Genomic DNA, 24121 nt, shown 5'->3' with positions numbered 1-24121 from the left:
CTTTTCTATAATGGTTTATATATGAGAACGGAATACTGAGTTTTTATATGCTTAAGTTATGGTTATACTGGTTGGTTAGGCTCTGGTTATATCTTGGTACTGCAAAATATTTTACCACATCTAATAGGGACATATCAGTGGAAATATTATTTACATAAATATGATTTACTATACATATCTTAACTTGTTTATTGTAATTAAAATGAGAGGTTGAGATATTGTGTATCGTATTGTGTTTTTAATTCAAATAGGCAATTAAACGAATGCCTATCTAATGTAAGTTCTTGTCTATCGACACTGATTATATGCTTCGGATCAGAAGTTACATTTTCTCATAGCGGCAATGGCTCACTCACCCTCCAAACTTGATCATAGTGATATAAAGTATTGCTATTTAGCAGTAATTTGTTAGTAGATGGTATTTACACGAATAACGCCCTTAACACTACCTCAGGTAACGGTGAAAGAACTTTTTGCTAAGGAAAACGAAATACCAAAATATGACGAATGACTAATTTTAGAACTTTATTCATTCGTTGAATCGCAAAGATTCAACTAATTTATGAAGAGGTTTGTCTTGTTTTTTATTATTACATACATCACTTAAACAAAAAACAAGTTTGTATAAACTGGATTAATTAATTCTTCTAGTTTAATTTCTATATGCCATAATAATAGATATACCCAATTATTTTATTTAAATTTGCCATCATTTAATCGGTCTGCCGATTCGTAGTACTTTATATTAGAATTATCAAGAAAGTTACTTAATATATTTATTAAAAACATAATTAATTATAAGTATGGTCGAAGTTTGTGGACATAAACGATATTGTATTAATAATTAATTACTTTATTGATTAATGATTTAGAAATTATTATTGTGTTTATTTTACAAATTATTAATCCAATAATAATTAAAATAAACGTAATTTCCTTTACATATTTGCATTGGAAAGCTGAAATCGTATCGAAGACAACTGGTTTAAGAATAACATAAAAATGAACCCAACCTGCCCCAACGCTCCATCGGTACCGTTACAATAACTGTTTCTATACAAAGACTTGAATAAAACCTTCTGAAATTAATTTTGTTGTATTAAAAAGCGCATCTCGGTATTTTGTAATATTACAGTTGGTGGAAAAAATATTTCAAATATCAAGACTGATCATGTATTGTTCAACTACAATAATATTCATATTGACTTCCATTAAAAACATCTGTGACAAAAATTTAAATAACTGAATTACTACATCTAATTTTAAATATGGAATATTATGTTTCAAATTTATAGTTTAATAAATATGTGTTTTTTTTTTAATTGCAATGTTATATAATTCATTTGTTTCATTGTATTTTTCGTTTTCTCACCCTTAATATAATTACATGTTCTTAATTTTATTTTAGTAATTTAAAAGCAGCAACATCAAAAGAATTTAGTCCGAGATGTGCAGGTTTATTTGTGATATTTATTTCCACCGTGAAACACAATATTAAACGACCAATTAGACAAACTGAATGGTGCTTGCACAGAATAGCACCGAATTTTTCAGATCCACTTATCCTCTGGACTATATTTATAAATATGTAGTATGTTCGTGTTTTAAATTTAATTTATTCAGTATGAGATTAAAAGGGGTAATTATGATGTATAATGGATCAGCCTTTCTAATATTATAGTCACCCTTGAATGAAAACAGCTTAATTCGCTTTTAATATTCAGCGAGAACATTAAAGATATTTACATTAAAGATTTAATGATCTTTAAATTAAATTTACGTAGTATGTCCTTTAAATATAATTTGTATTATAAATTATTTTTTAATATGTTAAACGATACAGCTCAGTCTATCCATTGAACACGTGTTCCTTAACTGAAGTTGTACTATTTAGTGTTTAAATGCATAGCTATTTTTTTATGAATTTTAAACGTGGACTAGAATTTTATTAATAAAAACAAAGATCCCAATGCATGGAAACATATATCCGTGGTGTTTATTAAAATAAAAAAAAAACCGTAAATCGTGATTTCATAACCGGACCATTACCTACCTACAAAAGTCCTTACTATTTTTGTACAAAATATTCGTTTTATTGAGAGCTGAAACTAAGTATAATAACAAAAAGATTTTATCAATTGTTACTTTATCTACAAACATAATAATTATGTTACAGGGTTATTATCGCAAATAGTCACCCCTATTACCTCCTAACGTTAAAACGTCGAATTACCAATAACCCTGTATATGCATTTAAAATAAAAATAAATACTTTTAGTTTTTACTATGAAATGCAAAATCTTAAAGGATATTTTATAAAATACTCCAAATAAGTTTGATTAAGTGACGAAACAAATTAATTTATAACACATATTTTAATAACGTTAGTTAATAAATAAACGAGAAATATAACGTAATTATGTGTAATTTCGTTGCAGTTGTTTACAACAAGTCCACAAGTCAACAATATATGTGAGTGACAGTGTAAGGCACCAAAAGCTAGTGCCTTTTGACATCCTTGATGTCGCGCCTACAAAACCGAGATACTTGTGTTTGCTCAAAGCACCCGCGCATATTCTGGTTCTAAATAATGAGCGCCTACTTTTATTACTCCCTAACTCGTCTTATTTATTTTTTTCTTTCTGTTTTTTACGGCTCAACCAATGAACCAAATTTGATGATAGAAATATATATGCAATGTTTCTAACAATAACCAATCACTATAATACAAGCGAATTATAATGTATGCATTATCCATAAAATACTTAATTACTTGATTGATATAATACAGTACGCACATGAAACAAAGAAACGTATTTTTTTTGTATAAGATATAAATATTGAGCATTTTGAGGTTTTAGTCATTTCTGAATAATTCTCTCTAAAAGAAAAATCGCTATGCTAAATTAAAGTTAAAGGTTGAAATGTATTTGTATTCGGTCATAAAAGTACCGCACGATTTAAATAAATTAAGTGACTGTAAGATCGTAGAAGTACTGCGAAGTCATAAGAAATGTAATGGCGATTTCACACAAGGCGATTTTATTAGTCGAACGACTAAGCTAAAGTTATATGAACCGTCTTAAGATACTTCTTCTAAATTTGAAACGACCGAATTAGATTAAATAAAAAAAAAATGTTCATATATTTTGATTTAATACATTTTTATGCTTTTCAAAATAATTATTATATATGATAAATATTATTGTTTGCATTAAGATTTAACATAGCAAGCCATGGTTGATATGTTCCTATGCTCAAGTCAAGAATTCAATGGTCTTATTATTATAATCTCTCTCACCTTCTACGAACACATTGTGGTATTATATTGTAGTGGTGTTTGAAGTATTGGAGACGTTATTGATTGATTACTGTTCGACCCGATTATAGAATGTCAGCGAAAAATACAAACGAGTAGATTGATAACACCGTGATTCGTTTCTGAGAACCTTATCAGCAGCACGAGTGTGTGTGGAACAATAGTTTGATGAAGAAAAAAAAGAACCGTTCACACTCGAAATATTGAAAAAGTTCTAATAAGCATATTTTTAAATTGGAAATTCGTAGCTGATTTTAGTTACCTCGAATATTCTTCAGTAGTAAAATTCTTCAATTTTTATAGATAAATTTCGCATATTACTATTACATTGTATTACTTTCAGTTGTTTTGGTTACAAAACAGATTTTAATTGAAACATCAGAACTTGTTCTTACATTTAATTTATTATAATATAGAAAAAGGTATCGGCGGTATTCTATTTTTTATTTATTTTTGAAACCTGATATATCTTAAGAAGGTGTTGTAGCGCAATCAAAGCTATGTCAAGTGTCTTTAATGTTGTTAAAAATAATTATTATTTAAAAAGAATACTAGCAATGCAAAGCACATTCGAAGAATTATTAACGTTCTTCTTTATTAAATAGGACGACAAAATCCCATGTTGCGAGGATTTAGACGGTTACCTTTACATCGCTACACATTGAGAAAATCAAAGTATATACAAAAGAAATAATTAATTACCAATGAATTTTATATTTGAAAATTGATATTTCAAAATTGTATGATATTTATTAAAAGGCCTTATAACTTAGATTTTCCTAAATTGTTTGCAGGCGGAGGAATTGAACGCACTGGTGGGAGATGCGTTCCGAATGGCGTTCGCGTCGCAGCTACAACCTTCCGCACCGCTCTGGGTGAGTTACAAAAAAATATAACCTGTAGTTATTAATAAAATTATAGTATTGGAATATCAGGTAGGATAAAACTGTGATACCGAGAAATCTATTATTATTATTATTATTATTTTAGCATTGGCAGCCCGTAAATGTCCCACTGCTGGGATAAAGGCCTCCTCTCCCTTTGAGGAGAAGGTTTGGAGCATATTCCACCACGCTGCTCTAATGCGGGTTGGCGGAATACACATGTGGCTCTATGGGCATCTCGGCTCTATAGTGAGCCGAGATGGCCCAGTGGTTAGAACGCGTGCATCTTAACCGATGATTTCGGGTTCAAACCCAGGCAGGCACCACTGAAATTTCATGTGCTTAATTTGTGTTTATAATTCATCTCGTGCTCGGCGGTGAAGGAAAACATCGTGAGGAAACCTGCATGTGTCTAATTTCAACGTAATTCTGCCACATGTGTATTCCGCCAACCCGCATTGGAGCAACGTGGTGGAATATGCTCCAAACCTTCTCCTCAAAGGGAGAGGAGGCCTTTATCCCAGCAGTGGGACATTTACGGTCGGTGGGACTCATAGAGCCGAGATTATTATTATGCTGAACGAATATATAGATGCTTTGTTTGGGCATGTAGTGTACAAAAAGTATTTCAATAGGTAGATGTAGAATACGGTAAGCCCACCAAACAGTAGTGCTCAGTATTGCTGTGTTCCAGTTTAAAGGGAGAGTGAGTTAGTGTAACTACAGACACAAGGGACAAAACATCTTAGTTCCCAAGGTTGGTGGCGCATTAGCGATGTAGTGATGGTTAAAATTTCTTACAGTGCCATTGTCTATGGGCGGCGGTGAACACTTACCATCAATTGGCCAGGTGTTCGTCCACCTACTTATATCATAAAAAAAAAAACACCACCATAAAGTAAAAATTAAGAAGAGCATAATTCTTTAGAATAAAAAAAAAAACAATATATCTTTTAATTGAAATAAGGACCTCGTTATCTGCAGTTTTAAAAGCTAGCAACTAGAAATTAATTGACCAATCCTTTACATAAATCGTTCTTCCAAGTATAAGCAATTTCAATACAAAAGAAAATGATATAACAAATTAAATTGCATTAAAATAAAATCATACAGAATTAATAATGATAGAATTATTACCAGCACTAATGAATGTTATTATAGATCAATAACGCCATTGTTAATTCTAACGAATCGCGTTACATAATAACTATTTTATAACAAGGAAGAGCCTTATTATTTTCAAACACACACCGTGTATTTTTAGAGAATTACGATCCCTAATGATGATATAGTGTGAGTAATAGAGGTCAGTGATGTGTTATTAGCGAGATCTAATAGTGGCTTCCGACTTGTATAGTGAATTGGCTTATTAAATTATATTGTAGGTATAAGATTTATTATGGCAATATCATTCAATCTGTGTGTTTGTTTAGGATATAATGGTGTTATTTTAGTTTCTTTTACCACCTTTAAGGACGCTAAGAATTAGTGGGCTTTATTTTAGGACAAATAATAGGCAAATACTATAGTTTTCAATAGTTTGGCATATTTTAGATTTGCCGATTTAGTTTAAGCGTGTAAGGCGTGTTTATAATATTTTCGGCCATACATTACATACATTAACAGCCTGTAAATTTCCCACTGCTGGGCTAAGGCCTCCTCTTCCTATGAGGAGAAGGTTTGGAGCATATGCCACCATGCTGCTACATTGCGGGTTGATGGAATACACATGTGTCAGAATTTCATTTAAATTAGACACATGCAGGTTTCCTCACGATATTTTCCTTTACTGCCGAGCACGAGATGAAATATAAACACAAATTAAGCACATGAAAATCCAGCTTTTGTAAAAACCGAAGCTGTTTTTTTACGGCCCAGAATATTAGGAATAATATCCTTATTTGTTACTACCAAGTTTTTACATTCGGAATTAGTAGTAGCAAGTTACATTTATTACTATTTCGTAAAATAAAAATTCATTAGCGCTCAAAAGCTCATTCGAATAAAATAAATTTTGATATTGACGTAGGTAAATCATGTTGGACAATTAAATGAAACGAAAATAGCTATTTTTATTACAACTAGATCATGGTTATACGCTTTATAATAAATTTTATTCTGAAGGCTATAAATTTTAAAATACAATTAATATGTAAATAAGATAGAAATTCAAACGTAACGGTATTTTTTGTAAGCAATTAAAATATACTAAATACTTTACTTCGTTTATTACATTGAGTATAAATTCGTAAATTTAATTTTCTTGGAACAAGATTACACAGCCTTTTGACAAATTTAAGTCATGGTCTATTGTTAAAAGTGACCAGTGACATCCCCGGGACTTATTATTGTGACAAGACGTTTGTGCATAAACATAAGTGCACTGTTATAATCTGATGGGTTGGCAAATTGGATATGATCGGAAAGGGCGAAATCAGGCGCAGGACCAATGGCTTTAATGGTTTTCCGAGGCACGTAAGTGTATACTCACTTAAATACATATAACTAATCTAACTTAGAGCTCGAACCCAGGAACTCAAAGCTTGGTCTTCTTTTCATAGACTACCAAAGAGATCAAAGCTCTTTAATCTTGTTTATACTAGTAAATAAGATTCTACTAATGATGCTACTAACGTTTATTCAAATGGTCACAATATCCGTTATACAAAATTGTTATATACAACATCAAATCGTGTAATTTATGTTCGATAGATTTATAGCATTGATTCGTATCGACTCTTATTGCCAGATATTATTTTTACGGTTTTTGTATAAGAATCATCTGTATCAAAGTCGTTTGCAATTTATGCATATATAAATCTCTATATATAAGTCATGAATACGGAGAACAACGAGTAACATTTAAATTGAATTTGTTTTGTCGGCGTGTATTTTTCAGACATATTCGACAATGGTCGTCATATTTAAGCCATTTTACACAAAATCTGAATGAATAATCCTCTTAAACCTTCCTCAAGAATCACTCTGTCATCATGTCAAGACTGAGTCTGTGTTAGTAAAAAGAAAAGCTACTAAACAATCGGAGCGAAGTATTTTGTTTTATAATATTTATTTATTTTATTTATTTATTGAAGAAGTTACATCAACTTATCACTAAGCATTTAAAATTAATACGACGTTTAGGAATAAGTACGAGGAACTGATGAGTTGATATGCTGGATTAATTCAGGTGAAGATGTCACCATGAATTAGTTTGTATTAGGTCAAGACATCAGTAATTTTACGTCGCAATTCAAGCGATATAATTTTAAAGTGAACCAACATGTAGAGTCTACAGATTTCTTCACCGCACTGACGGCTGATAAATATAATGTACAACATATAAACATGTCATATGGATTTTGTTTGTTCTGAAACAATGTTAATAAATAAAATATAATATCAGCAATATATCTATTATCTATTGGTTAGATAGTTTTTTGAGTTGAAAACTTTCCTCTGTATAATAATAATAAGAAATTATTGTTTTTATGGTAGGGCTTTGTGCAAACCCGTTTGAGTACCACCCATTCATAATATATTCTATCGCCAATCAACAATATTCAATACTGTTGTGTTCTGGTTTGAAGGGTGAGTGAGCCAGTGTAAATACAGGTACAAGTGACATAGCATATCAAAAGGTTAATCCATTGGTTATGTAAGAAATGGTTAAAATTTTATACGGCGCTTTGTCTTTAGCAGTGGTGAATAGTTACTATCAGATATCGGAAATATTTCTACCAACGACGAAATTGCAACCGGTAGTTGGTACCCGTAATACAGGCTTGCCTCGTGCGGGGTTACTGGATGTTTTGGGAAAAAGTTAATTTTTCATGTAAAAATATTTGTTTTTATTTTATTTAATTTTTTATATTTTACCAATATCAAATTATTAATATAAATAATCTTACAAAAAAAAGAAACAAGTTACACCTCTAAAAAGTTAAAAAAAAAGTATTAATATGGTAATTGCTTAAGTTACTACTGGAAACTATTGGATTGTAATTTATAAATTTAATTTTTTTATAGCCTTATACATTATTTCCGATATAAAATACAAATTGTTGAATCCAAACAGGCTTTAAAACTTACTAATCCGTGTATCGGCTACCGGCTCCACGAGGAGCCGTCGGACAGGTTTAAAGCCACTAAAGTATTCATTCATGGTATTTTACGTGAGGTTGGTTAATAAATTGTCACTATTTTTAAGTCTCATCTTATATACTATTAATATAATTTATTATTTAAGAATTATATGAATGAGAGAAGATTTAAAGGAAGAAAGGAAAGAAGACTACGTATTGAAATATATTCTATATCAACAACTATCTATACTAATATTATAAATGTGAAAGTAACTCTGTCTGTCTGTCTGTCACTCTTTCACTACCAAACCAGTGAACCAAATTAAAACTTAAACTCTAAGGAAGGATATAGGCTTCATTTTTTGCCTAATACATGACAACCCATCCCTAAAACGCGAGCTAAGTCGCGGGTTTCAACCAGTAATATATACAAGAATTTAAAATACATATATAAGAAGCAGAAAACGTTTTTGCCTATTATTATGTATTAATACCAGTGCCCAGGCCACTAAAAATCAGTTTATCCATAATATATAAAACTTCCATGTTAGTGATAAGTTGGACAAACCCTGGCGATAAGAAGATATGTATGTGTGGGTGGTGTCTCCAACCATTTACATTGCCGTTGCAAGAAATTTGAACCATTTCTCAGATCGCCAATGCACCACCAATATTGAGAAAAATTGTATTGTCAACTGGAACACATACTTAGTATTGATGTGCTCCAGTTTGAAGAATGAGAAAGCCAAAATAATTGCATATTCTTGTTTGACGGGCTCGTCATAAGTCCTATACGCACAATAGGCTACAAAAGTATACTAAAAACAATTTGTTATAAGCATAATAAGATCTTATATTAGAAAATGAAATATCCAGCCAGCGCCACGAAGCTATACTATATCTTATACGTAGAGAATAATTAACAATCGCTACTTTAGGGGTTTTTTTTTAATAATTATCAGATAAACAGGTCAATGTGCTATCCTGGAATCCTAAAATTCGATTTATTTTATGTAAATTAAAGAGACCATGAGATAGGTAAAACACAGAAACGTTTAAAAAAAATTGGCATAAAAATTTATCACAGCTTTCTTCTCTTCAGCTGAGTTGTTTAAGACTAAAATAAAAATCTACGAGATTTTTTATATATGACTTAAATGTACGAGGTTGATTAAATTTTAATGATATTAAAAATAAACACGAATTCAGAAATAAACAAAAATGAACTCGTTTCCTTTAAAATTCATTTCGTTTCGTTTCATTTGCAACTTAATGTGCGATTACTGTGATAACTTCAATTAAACGAGATGCAATAACAAATTTTCAAATGCAAGAAAGAGAAAGCGAATACACACAGATGTTATACGTATATTTTACATAATTTCGTGCGAAGCGATCGTAAGCCGTATGACGTAATTACCAGGAATTTCGAAATGTTTCAATGCACTTTATTCACATTTAATAAATAAAATAAAATAATATTAGGCTTATTTTAAAGATAACCAAATGATTTTTACACGCTTTTGTTATTCGTGACATGAATGTATGATTATATGTAGCTACAATAATAGGCACTAATCTGTATTGTAAGCCAACTAATAAGAACTTCTTCGTATTTGTTATTGCTCGTCGGATCAAATTGAAACTTTGTAAAGGTATATGTACCATCGTGCTTATAATTTGATCCCAGGAGATAATTCAATTCAATCATTGTAATATTTCCCCTTTCTTATTTCATTTTGTGTCAAAATAATACATATGCCCAAATCTATTAAAAGTGTCATGAATGAAATTTGATGGCAATATAATTTATTCAAAATCGTTTTTATATATTTGTCTACGTTTATGTATGTACTATTGAAGTTAATATAAAAAAGCGTTAAAAATCGCATGTCGCAGCTTCTCAAACTTCTAAATTCTTATTTAGTACTTATATTTAATTTAATCATAAGATAAAAAAAGAAACTTCGAGATTAATGAAAGAGCTGGTGATTACTTTGCGAAGGTTTGTTAAAGTGAAGAATATGAAATCTAATTCGTCGTAATATTTTACTTTGGGTTGTCAAACTATTATTATTATTATTTAATCCGGCTTTACTAACCTTATTTATTGCGGAATGCTAAAATCTAAATAACTTCGCCGACTGATTCGTCGGACGAAAGACGCGTTTGCTCCTTAATGATGGAAGCCGTAACTCCTCTAAAAATAACGTTAGTGAAAACTATTATTATTATTATTTAATCCGGCTTTACTTACGTTATCTATTGCGGAATGCTAAAATCTTAATCACTTCACCGACTGATTCGTCGGACGAAAGACGCGTCTGCTCCTTAATGATGGAAGCCGTAACTCCTCTAAAAATAACGTTAGTGAAACCAGATTAAATAATAATAAACAAAAAAATTTTTTTTGTTAAAACTAGAGGTTAAAAACATTAAAACCATGTTTAACAATATCGAATAATAAAAGTGTTTCACATCAACAGGATGTGGTAGTCTTAAGCGCATGTGGTTTTGTACAAGTTGTTAATTTTTAAATGTTGTGTTGTACCTTTTTACCGATTACCTTCTAAAAATACATCGAGAAATTTATCATTTTAACAACTTCACGAGAAACAAAATTTTGAAAGGATTTAATTTTCTGTTAAATTACACGATAATCGAGTAACTCGTTTTTAAGTTAAATTAACGATGAAGTAAGGGGGAACTTTCTACGTTATTATTATGAACTTCCTGAATAAGTTTTTAATCAATTGTTTTTGATATAGGAGTCAAATATTTATGCTTATATTATAAAATAAAAAAATTAAAGTTGCTCTGGTATAATATAAGGCGCTGACGTTATCTTTATATGTATGTTCATATAATAAAACTGCTCCTAAGCGGTTGAACCGATTTTGATGTTTTTTTTTGTGTATTAAAATGGGTGCATGATTTAGATGAGAAGGAGTCAAATATTTATGCTTATATTATAAAATAAAAAAATTAAAGTTGCTCTGGTATAATATAAGGCGCTGACGTTATCTTTATATGTATGTTCATATAATAAAACTGCTCCTAAGCGGTTGAACCGATTTTGATGTTTTTTTTTTGTGTATTAAAATGGGTGCATGATTTAGATGAGAATCAGTAATTGTGAATATTTTATTTCACCCTGGCGAAGTCGGGGCGGTCAGTTAGTTTTTCTATAGATTATGAAACTCAGTCTTATGTAAGGACGCCAGAATAATGAAACAATCTTGGGAAGTATATTATAGTTACCTTTAAAATATGAAATCATTAAATTGTACTATTTGCATTTTCATTAATTTGTTCTCGCGTGTCTAGAGGTCAAAATGTCGGATTCATGACAGGGAGCCCTAAAGGTTTCGTGTCGAGAGGCATTGAACAAAAGAACTATCGCGCGATAAATACCCCCCGCTATCCGGGCCAGCGTTATTCACCCGAAAACATGTTTTGTCTCAAGTTACAAGTAGGAGCGGTTAAATTTTTTTCAATATTCACAATGTTGAGTTCTGGCTTAAAATATGCATTGGAGTTTCTTCTTAAATATTTCTTTAATTTAATTATTCAAAGGGGAATGTAATAAGAATAAATAGTTTTACCTGTAGAATATCTCATGAGTGGGTGGTCATTCCCCAGACGAACTTGCACAAAGCCTTCGAGTAAATGGTAGAAGAGTTCTTTTCAGCGGTGATATCGCCCATCATATTATCAAGCATTAACTCACTAAATTAGTTACTTCAATAGAGGCAAATTTTGATTCTTCAGTAATAATAATTAAACACTAACTTTTTTTACTACTTTTTGTCAAATTTTCGAACAACGGTTATTCAATGATTGTCAATATGATTGGGATAAGATCAGAATACCATTGAAAACAAACAGTTTGAATAAAATAAAATATGGCTTTACTTGATTCGTTGGAAGGTGTCTGATTACAGCAACTTGTTTTAACACGCGTGATTAAATAAACTGACAGGCGTATAATCGGCTGTCACCTTTCACCTTCTACATATTGTCTCGTGGAATCGATTTAATAATCGACAATTAAAAATTATCTTTATGTTTAACGCCCACGCATTATAACTGGATAAAACTGGTTTCAAAGTAGAGTACCACGAGACATTGATGTAACACCCAGAGTAACGTCAAGTATTAATTTTTTGTGATAAGTAAATGTCAAGTATAGATTTTGTAATTTTGATAATTATGTTTGAACACGTACAAAATAAAAAGTCCTCAATTGGTATTTAGTTAAGCGAAGTACAATCGCTTTTAAATTTAATTTATTTGTAATAATAATAATCTTTTCAATATTTTAAGAAGTTATTAAACGTTATTTTCTTTCTTAAATCATCATATAACAGGTTTTGCTAATTACATCACTACATTGATGAGTCACAACGCATACTTTAAAATATTATCTTGATTTTTGTGTGCAAAATTAATGTCAGTATCAAAATACTACCGCGTCATGTCCGTAAACCTACTGTGTTACTATATATTATTACATTATTCTGTAATTGGGCTATTTAAGCCTTCCCAAGATTGGAGGCGCATTGGCGATCTAAGGAATGGTTAATATTTCTTACAGTGCCATTGCCAATGGGCGGTTGTGACCACTTATGCTCGCCCGCGAACTTATGCCATAAAAAAGATCTATCATCTTATAACTTGTACTGTATGCCACTTTCTACAACCGCGTGCCTTGATCACTCGAGTCGATCCCGAACATTTAGGAAAATGGAAATCTCCGTTCGTTGCTGATAGAAAACGTGCCTGATGTTGATGGCTCGTCGCGACGTCAGCAGGGTGCTGTAATTGCAGGCTAAAAGATTTCTTACGGGGGTGAAGTATGCTTTTGAGTCGATACCCTATTTAATTGTTGGGGTGTATTGATATTGATGGAATCTTTTCATTTATAATGTATTGTTATGTAGGTAATTGCTTGTGATGGATTTGAAGGGAAGCAATTAATTCGATAATATTATGAAACTAAATGTGATTCAAAACTAGAATAAAATATGTTGTATTCAAGAAGATTCTTATAATCATTTAAGATTTGGCAAACTGGCATAAAAACGGAGCAGTCACTATCTTTTATTTTTCATACATATTCATATAAAAATCATATAAAATTGATTTTATACGTCACGTATGAGAGTCAATCGAGTTATGATATGAAGTTATTATTAAATATGTATAATCTTGTCCTTATTATATGTTTTGTATATATATATTTTTAACAGGATCCATCTTAATTCAATTAAAAAATAAAAGAGATATGATACGCTGTATTTACGAATACACATCAAAAATAGTTCGCTGTCTTTTCAAATATAATAAAAATCAACATATGACACGCAACGGTAATAAATATCTTCTAATATCTGCTCAATGTATTGCTTAAAATTATTGTCAGGGTTGTTTTTAAAATCCTAGTTCGTCCTCCAACTGAATTTACCGATAATTTACACGCAACGTCTATTGATTTTGTCTGTATTAGCACACGTTTTTATTATTATATTACGTAAGCGATGACAAATATAAACGGTATTGAGCATAAATTTCTTACTTTTAGTTAAAATCTTCAGTTTTATAGATTATTATGTAGATACATATACATATATAGACTTCTCTCGCTACTATACGGTAGGGCTTTGTGCAAGCTCCGCTGGATAGATGTCACCGACTTATCAGATATTCCAACATCAAACAGCAATGTTAATACAGTGCAACTACAGACTCAACGGACATAAGATCGTAGTTCGCAAGGTTGGCGAAGCATTGGCGATGTAGGGAATGGTTAATATTTCTTACCGTGCCAGTGTCTATGGTCCATTTGCACGTCCATCTACCAACATAACGAAAAAAAAAAACAAATTTAATTTGGTTAACAGTTTATTCATACGTAGGCCATTTATTTCATTGTTTTTTATCATTACGTGAAGATTATAAGCCTAAATATTTTATGATAAACTTTGGAAATAATTTTCCAACTCAAATACATTTCACAAATGATTATCGGATTCTTTTTCAAACAAACGAATAATCATATTCGTATCTCTTTCATTCAGCGAATTTAAATTGCACTGAATGGTTACATTCCATATGCATTGTCTCTATCCCCTGGGGTTGAGAGCTCATTCCAGCAACTGGAATACATTGTACATAATTTGTTAGCTTGCTTTATTGTCTATGTTTTTTTTTTAAATTAATTTGTCCTAAATTAATTTAAAAGGATACTCTGTTATAATTGGTGCTATCATCAACTACGTGTGTTTTAACCATGTTTGGAGGTTTTAAATTGGGTTTATTTATGTAGTTTAGCTAAGCGAAAAGTTTAGCATGTTATCTGTTGATCTCAGTATTTATTACTTAAATACTTAAGGTCCATACCTTAGGTATAGACCTCTAGGTATCTATGAGAAAGTCATCAATCTCAATAGTCTCTTATAATGTTTAGTTAATTATCTGCACGATATAATACGGCCGAACAATTATTATATGCACTCTTGTAGCACTTTAAACACTATTAATATGAAGTACATATCGTTATACTGAAACCTTCTAAAATAATCTTAATAATAGTAAAAACCACATCAAAATCAATCGAGTAGTTTTGAAGAATTAAGCGAATAAACGGACAGACACGAAAAAGCAAAGCAAGCTAATTGAGATTACTTTTATAATAATAACTAAAATTTTGAGATAAATAACAAAATATAATAAAAAAAATTAAGGTAATCAATATAAAATAAACACATATATACAACAAAACTTTCTTGTTAATTTTTATATAATCGAATACAAAAATATTTCAATAACAGCCTTATACTTACAGATTTTTTATCTTTATTTATTATAGAATATTTTAGAATTTCGTTACCGCACCAAAAGAAGGAAGGATATTTAATGAACCGATGCAGGATAGCTTTACGTTTTTTCGGGGTGATGTGCCCGAAGCGGCACTGGCCGATTAGTTTTTGCTTCGACGTGATTGATGAGTCGCCGTCGGCTACTCGACAATTTTGCCAATATTCAGAAAATACAATAATGCGAAGACAAAAAATAAGTTAGCTTAACTTACAATTTAAATTAGCAAATGCAATTAGTAACTGTTTCTAGACATCAAGCATTAAGATGACATTAATTTATCAAAGTGCGGATAGAAAGACTCCTAGTGCCTAAAATTATAATATTTCCTTGGCAATCTTAGACTAAAATCCAACATTCCGAAAGTCGGACGCTTATCGGCAGATTTTAATAGGGATTTTAATAAAAATGTCTTTGTTATAAAATAACATCCCACTCCATATATGAATTCATATGTTCTCGTAAAACCGGCACTCTCCGACCAGCATGTGAAAGTATTTAATAGGTTTGTGTTTTGTAAAAATACTTGGGAAAAAAAATAAAAACAAAACCCGACGATTTGTCTGCATCGCCGGATATTATTTTAAATGAATTCTGTCACGCGACGACACATCCGCTTACCAGAATTAGGCATCTTACAATCACGCGATTTTAGTTCATATTCCATTATTATTAAAGGTTATGTTCGTTTCGATCACATTTATTGGAATCGCCCAGCAACAGAATAAAATAAAACAACAAACTTACTTAAGCCCTTAATTTACGAACAATAAGCAAATAATTCGCCGACACAACTATAAACTCTTGTTCATTAAATTGGATTTCGACAAAGCCGTACGATAATAAATACAACAGCATCATGACATACTTTTACAATTATGTAAAAAAAAGGATAAATTCTACATTCATTGTTATAAGGTTGAAAGTTCCTTGGCAAATATTTTACAAAGTGCTGGACTGTCATTGATTCAGTGATATTGTTTGGGGATAGGTCGCCGGTTCACATTCCGGTGCCGGAATGCGCCGGAGACTGATTTATAACCCGGCTCTGCTTAAAACCAGTGTTGGGGACGACGGACGTGCGTCGATTAATTAAGCAATATATAAATACAAATTTACGGTAACTCTTTACTAGAACGAACTTACCCTTTTATGTCACCTATTATGTATATTATTGTTGTTAAGCATTTTCTTAATAGTAAACAACGGCTTTACTTATTAATGTTGTTTAATTAATTATTTAACAATATTAAGAATTCTTCTTTGAAATTTCATATTTATTAAGAAAAGAGAGACCGCATTGTCAAACTAAACATTCGCCGCACAATTTAAAGCCGTAAAGCCTTAATAACATGACAGTTAATAACTTTATCCGTCATTATTTTATTAAGTATAGCGTAAAATCTAAAGAATGAGACAAATTGAGGAAATAGATTTATTGCGATGGTATTATAATGTCATTCTTTTGGAATGTATTTTATCTGTTACCAGATTATTCGTTTCAACGTTTAGTAATAAAACTTGAAAAACAGACTTTTTTTTCAAAAAAAAATTGCACGGAAATTTAAACAAAATAAAAACAAAACTAGATTAATTATGAATATCGTCTTAAAATGGAGTACAATTTTACAAACATCTATATTCATTATGGTTTTATTGTGAAATATTATATATAAATTAATGTTAATGTTTATATTTTTTAAGCAGTTACAATCTTGCCAGTTTTTTTTTATAATATAAAAATATTTGATAATATTAATAGAATCTATGTTGTATATTATTGTATGTATAATATTTGATATACATATCATTATTTTAGTTTCGCCAAACAATCACTTGAACTACCTCTATTTACGAAGTATTACAAAATGTTTATCAACTGACGTTCTATTATTGTGACACAATTGTTATCAGTATCATCTTTAAACATATTAGTTGAATTTACATCATTTTTTTTTTAATTTGTAATTTTTTGTCGCTATAAAGGTTGAAATGGATCATATACATATATTTTTTTAAATTTAACTGTGCTTAACTTTATAGCGTTCACTGTAATTAAAATATAAGTTGTCGGAGAACTACTTCAGTACACTTTGATAAAAGATCTATCAATATGTATTTTTGTCGTTCACATAAATAGCATTTAATTTTAAAACCAACATATAAACAGCCAATAATACGTCTTAGGTAGAAATAAAGCTATTTTTTGGTTTAAGCATACAAAATACTTTGCACTTCGCAGATAATAACAGCTACTGAAACTCAGTAAGGTTGATAATAGTTTTAAAAATAAGACTAGAAAATTACAGAGAAATGGTACAATTTTCCTTGAAAACGCTTGAAAATAAATGTGAGATGCGAATATTCCCTAAGTACTAAGATGCTTGCATACCGAAACGTTTACGAGTTTACGACAGGAAGCGCTGTTATAAATTACGTTTCCGTAAATGTATTTTTAAAATGTCATCGTAATATGAACCTTATTGCAATGTGTTAGAAAACAATATATTATTTATGTGCGTTAGTCACCTTATTACAATAATTAAAAATATTTATACTAGCGTTCGAGTAATTTTGGTCTATTTACGATTAAGATGGCACTTTTATGACATTTGCCGCATACTTTCCTGCTTGTAAGCTATATCCGTATACGGATTCCTCTCTGTAACTTCATTTTCTTAACATTTAAATGTTCAAAATCTTAACTATAGGTTTAGACTTCATACTTAGATAACTATATAAAATTGTCGTAAATAAGGTGCCTATTTTTTTTCTATGATATATCATTTGCTGCGCCTACTTACAAGTATAGTAAGTACAATGGGGCCTTCTGATGGTAAGTGGTCACTACCGCCCATAGAAAATGGCACTGTAAGAAATTTTAACCCTTCCTTACATAGTCAATGTCCCTTGTGCCTGTTATACTGGCTCACTTATCCTTCAATCCGGAACACAACAATACTGGGTACTGTTTGGTAATGAGTGGGTTGTACCTATCCCGATCGCCTCAAATAGATAATCAGCCAACAGTAAAAAAATATATTTTATTCCTCCTTCATAATACCGTAATGGTGGTGGTTTTGAATAATTCGTTGTGTGTGTGCGTGTCTTTGTATAGATATCGTTAATTTATACTGAAATTTTCACAAAATACAACCTTAATGAGTACTATTTGTTATAATTATGTTAAATCTCTATAGAAACCCTTTTTTTATAAAATTAAACTTTTTCATTCTTGTTGAGATACAATCAATAAACATTTTAGTAATTGCTTATGTGTAATCTATTTAGGTAAATATTAGAAGTTTATTATGTGTCCTTCGCGATTAAATAGTAATTTCTTTTATGTTATATATTAATAATATATTTATACATATACAATTAGTTTTCCCGCGAGCGATTTCTTCTTCCGTACTTAGGCAGATATTAAGAAACATTTCGAAAAGGTGTTCGAAAAGGTTTATAAGGACATCTTTATATATCACTAGTTATTATTATTTATTATTAGTACTATTTATTATTATTATTATATAGAGGAGCAAGTGTAACATTTATGTTAAGCCAGTGTATCTATATAAGTTATGTCTATTCCAAATTTGATTTATTTCTGTTTAGCTGTTTTGCGTGATTTTGTAGCAATTTTTTTTACATTACAACCATTACAGAAACATAATAAAACAATTATTATATTCATTTATATAAAAATAACTGTCAATCGCTGCTTTTTTTCACGTTCCTAGAACGATGGTTGGATGGTTGTCAGTTGTTAGGTTGGTTCTATATCTTATATCCTTCCTTGGGATACAAGGCTGACTTTGTACCTTGTAGGACATTGGTCCTGAGTTCTTCCTTGAGGTACAAGCTTGCTTTACACCAAATTATATCAAATTCAGTTTAATAGTTTAGCTATGTAACTGTAACACACAGATAGAAATATTTGTATAGAGATGTATTAGAATTGATAATGTAATAAATTAATTAATGATAGTCGCTTTATGCTTTCCTAACGGGCTGTATTGTTATTTCTTCCAGAGCAAAGAGCTAAGCGGTGGTGCGTGCACGCGCGCTCCTGACACTCTCCCTGGTCTGACGCACCACTACCCACACTGCTTGGATAGGTAGGTTACGTCTGAATAATATAAGCAGGCAATATTGACACCGAACGCACTAATTTCTAGAAGCAATACGTTCCGTTCTTAATTCAAAATTAGCAATCCAAATTCTTTAACCCCGAATTTCCAATACACCTATAATGTGCATGTAAAATTATTTACATGTTTTGTTTTAGATAAACAAAATATTAAAAAGTATTTATTATAAACGGATAAACAAATATCCTTAAAACTGATAACGCATTATCTGGCGGTTCCTCTGGTGCTAAATGTTCATAAACAATAATCATTTTATATCAGGAAGAAGGCGTGCTCGCTCTTTACATAAATACACTATATTTACAATAAAGAATACGACACAAATGTTTAATGGGAAATTATTATGACATAAATTCGAAATCGAAACGCAACATTAAAATATTTATATGATAACCATATACGCTGTTAAATAATGTTGTATTCCGGACCCTTAACAAGCTACATATGTTAGTTAAGTTAAAGTTTATCATTCTATCAACCGGATTTTGATATTCGAGAGAAGACCACAAAGTTTAGTACATACCGCTTTATAATGTAATAGTCAGTATTTATTAAAATAATATATCACGCAATATAAGTTTACATTATAATAAATGCATTGACTTGACTAGCGCTCTATTTCGTTTTTTATAACATTGAAATATAATTCAGATAAGAATGTGATAGATAAAATTATAGCAGTATATAAATTTATCATAGGTATATATCGAATCAAAGTAACGAAGTCTTAAAGTAAATCTATAAACATTACAGGTCTCCAACACAATGCGACATTATGGGCGGTTCGAAGCTAGACGCGTGCGAAGCCAGCGAACCCAGCGAAGCGAGCGAAGCAAGTCCGAGTTCTTCCGAGGATTGGAACTCACCCACCGAGCTGAGCTGCTACCGACGACTGGGGGAACGATTGGAGAGGATGGAGAGACCGCCGCTGATGAAAAGATTAGCGCTCGGTCTCAGTGGCGCCTTGTTGCAGCCCTCAGACGACGACGCCACACCTCTTGTCACAGATACTCCTACTACGTGAGTAAGAACTAGATCAAATATCCATTGTTGATAGCATTGATGAGAAACAAACCCTTACTGCGTGTTTTGTATAACGAAAAACATTTCTATCACGACAAATTATGTGGCCACACCATAATATACTCCTATATATAGGAAGTTTTATTATATATTATAATATTTTAAATTAATCTTTGTCAATAAATTAGGAAACACAATATATATTATAAAAAAATTATACTGGATGCGGCGCGTCTCATAGAATAACGATTTGCTTGTTTTATGTAAAATCACTGACAAATTATTCATGTAATATTCCTAATTTTATATACCTATCATTTTTCAGCCCTACAAATGTTCCACTCTGTCTCAATGGAGGGTACATTAACGAAGCGTCCGAGGCGGAGGCACGCACGCGTGAGAGTAACCGCGCGCGCCTCGACACTTTACCCTGCGATCTCGACGCTGATTTTAGAAAATGCAATAATATTAGTAATGGGTAAGCTGTCATCTAATTTGTTACTTCTTGACACAGTATTAAATTATATATGTAATTATATATGTAATGTATATATTTAATATCTAACAGTAATTTAAATTTTAAGATCAATACATTTTGCAACATTACAACACATCGTAGAATCCTAAACTAACAATATTTATCTTTTTCATTAATTTAATTTGAAAAATATATACCTAATGTAAAATTTAGCTTTCAGTTAGTTTTTTTCATCAGTAATATTATATTTATGAAGTTCACGCCTTTGCGTAAAATTTCATAATCATTCAGATTTTCTATTATAATAATCAGATGTCCTGTTGAAGTTTCACTCACTACTAATTGGACCTTGTTGAGCAGAAATGTACCAAACTTCAGAAGAACTAATAAAGTTTGTTAAGATTTAAAGAAGAAAACCACTTTTCAATGACAATATCCCTGTTAAATTATTAATGTGTAACATATTGTTTTAAAGACGTAACAGTTTTTTTGTTTCATAATTTTGCTTTCTCTTTCTTTATGGGTTGGTACAATTCTGCACAACGCGGTTCTATTATAAATTCTATTCATTCACCAACTACAACATCTCTTACCGAGTACTTCTTTTTAACCTCTCATATATATAAAATTTTGATCTATACATGATAACAAATCGAATTTATATATTCCGCTTTCAGTAGACCGAGTACGGGTAGCGGTGCAACGTCGTCATCTTCGGGTGAATCGTCGTGTGGTGCGTCGCGCGCGTCTGGTAATAACAACGCGCGTCCTTTAGAACCGGAGCTCCGACACGCGCCCTGGTTTCAGCAGGGCATACCGAGAGAGGTACTGGGAAACATAGCTTTAGAACTATTTACCTTAGATATTATAGATATTATTAGAAAAATAATAACTGTCAGGAGTATTAAAGTCAAGTGGCTGTTTGACCTATCAAGCGAAATCTGTAAAAAGTGGTATAAGCTAGGTTCAAGGATTACAACAAGGATAGGATATGATTAGGTCCAATAGTTAGAATGCGTGCATTTGTCTAATTTATAAAGATTATCCTCACAGAGAGAGGAGGCCCACCCCGCGGGCTGTTACTTTATTTTTTACTTTTATAAGCTTATTAAAAATACTAAGTAGTTCTTTGTGACTAATTCGGCAATAAATATACATCAATTATTCTATAGTGATAGCTTTATTTTCAATTAAATATTCTATCATAGCGATTTAAAAATTACTGAAATCAAATTTTGAAGGTAAAATTGACGGAATATAATAACAGTTTGATTTTATAGTAAATCAAACATAAAAAAAAATAGTTTTTACTACACACAAAAAAAGTTTATTCTTATAAAAAATAAAGTTCAACTATATGCGCAGAAGTGAAGTCGATAATAATGCACATTTTAATTCTAGATTGCACTGGAGGTTCTCGGCGCGCAATCTCCCGGCGCGTTTCTCGTGCGCGGCAGCACGACGCAGACCGGCTGTCTCGCGCTCTCTTTGCGTGTGCCACGAGACTTCGCGCCGCTGGGGATAGCCCACTACCTCATACTGCGGACACCTAAAGGATATAAGATTAAGGTACAACTCACATCACAATATTATGGTAATCTATTTTAATGCGAGCACGTTGTCTCGTCTAATTTGGTGGTTAAACATCTGAATAATATTATAGTTTAAGTAAGTTGTCTATTTTCTTAAATCAAATATTTTTGCGTAGCACTGAAATTCTGTTTAATGAAACTCATTAAACAGAGTTTACTCGAAGAAATAGTCATTTGATTTCCTAATTCGGTGTGAGATAAACATCAGGACGAAATAATGTCACGCAGGGCTTCACGAAGGAGTTCAGCTCGCTTTCGGCATTGGTGACGCACCACAGCGTGATGCCGGAGCTGCTGCCGGTGCCGCTGCGGTTGCCGCGCGCGCCCGCCCGCCCCCGTGCCGACCTAGAGCCGCTCGAGCGCCTCGCGCCCCCGCGCGCTTCCGCCCCGCACAACGGATACCGCGCCCAGCTCGATGTCTGAGCCCGCTCGCCAGTTTACTCGTCGGTAGATACCTACAATGCGCGTGCCGAGTTTGATAGTTGCGAATATATTAGATTCGTCCAGTGACATTGTTCAACTCGTCATTCTGTGAGGTATAATATCACAATTTTGTGTCGGATTTCTAAATAAGCCATCATCAGTACAACATAGATAACATACACATTACTTTTTTTTGTCGAACAGTAAACAATTATATCAAATAATGTTTAGACTGTCAACTATTAATAACTTTCTATATCCCTACATACATACTTTGTTGAGATCTTGTCTACCCACAACAAGGAGTAAAAGTTGACCCATACACGTTTTACAGAAATTATTAGAGAGTGCATCTTATCATATTAAACACGTTAAAAATATATGTGTAATGGTGAAATCTAATCGAACGATATGAAAATCAAGTGTGACAACAATTTAATATATTCGTCGTATTTTAGGTGTTGTCTGAGAACTGACTTCGCTTGCAATACTGTTATAAGTTTCAAAACTAATATTGGAATCTGTAAACGATTATAACCACGGTGACAATTATGTTGCATAAAAGTAAATCATAATAAAATTCTGATTGTCCTCCCGATGAAACGAACTAATTGCTCTGTCTCTTTCGTGTTTATTAAGCGAAATAGAGATAGCTAATTTAATTTACATCTAATAAAATGGAATGAGGTCCAGAATGTATTCGAACGTTGGATTATATAGTAAGTTTGTTTTAAATTGTATATCATTCGAAGGTACCTATATCAAAATTAATTAGTCGTTGCGAAGTCACTAAATTATTGTACGTTGTCTAGTTACTGTTTGCTAAGATAGTTTTTACAATAAACTAATGTGATAAATATTTACTTAGGGCGTGTAAAAATTATTGTACAATAAATAAATATGTATATGGATTTGTAAGTATAGCGTTTTGTGTCATAATTTATAGTTTAAATGTAGGAATTGCGCAAGAATATGATTTCTTTGTTGTGCATTTAATTTTATTTTAGGTATATCTAGTCGTAAAAATCATTTTTCATTCGAAATCAAAATTATATTTTCGATGAAGTTTTATTCACAATATGAAATGTTATTATATGAATTTTTATTGTCACACTATACAAGATGTTGCAGAGCGACAGAAAATTAAAATTAATAAAGAGATTATGAAAGACGCGAAAAATTGAGTATTTCTACGAAGAAAATAGTGTGACATTTGAGTAAAGTAATTGAATCGCTAATAATGTTTTATGTGATGTTTGGTGCATTTATTGACGTATTCTAAAATAT

The 24121-nt window shown here is 31.4% G+C and overlaps 1 protein-coding gene across 1 annotated transcript in view; it reads left to right on the top strand.

Annotated features, from left to right (window-relative positions):
• The window catches only part of LOC125065308, a 278882-nt gene extending 256021 nt beyond the window's left edge, over nt 1-22861 (top strand). Inside the window, exons 6-12 of the mRNA XM_047672842.1 lie at nt 4114-4194; nt 19200-19285; nt 20072-20338; nt 20667-20819; nt 21500-21644; nt 22221-22388; nt 22640-22861. Coding sequence (XP_047528798.1) covers nt 4114-4194; nt 19200-19285; nt 20072-20338; nt 20667-20819; nt 21500-21644; nt 22221-22388; nt 22640-22834 — 1095 coding nt within the window. The 3' untranslated portion in view covers nt 22835-22861. The remainder of the gene's footprint in view (nt 1-4113; nt 4195-19199; nt 19286-20071; nt 20339-20666; nt 20820-21499; nt 21645-22220; nt 22389-22639) is intronic.
• The last annotated feature ends 1260 nt before the right edge of the window (nt 22862-24121 follow it).

The sequence above is a fragment of the Vanessa atalanta genome, chromosome 7 (genome assembly GCF_905147765.1).
Source record: "Vanessa atalanta chromosome 7, ilVanAtal1.2, whole genome shotgun sequence".
NCBI lineage: Eukaryota > Metazoa > Arthropoda > Insecta > Lepidoptera > Nymphalidae > Vanessa > Vanessa atalanta.
This window is presented reverse-complemented; position numbering and strand designations above follow the sequence as displayed.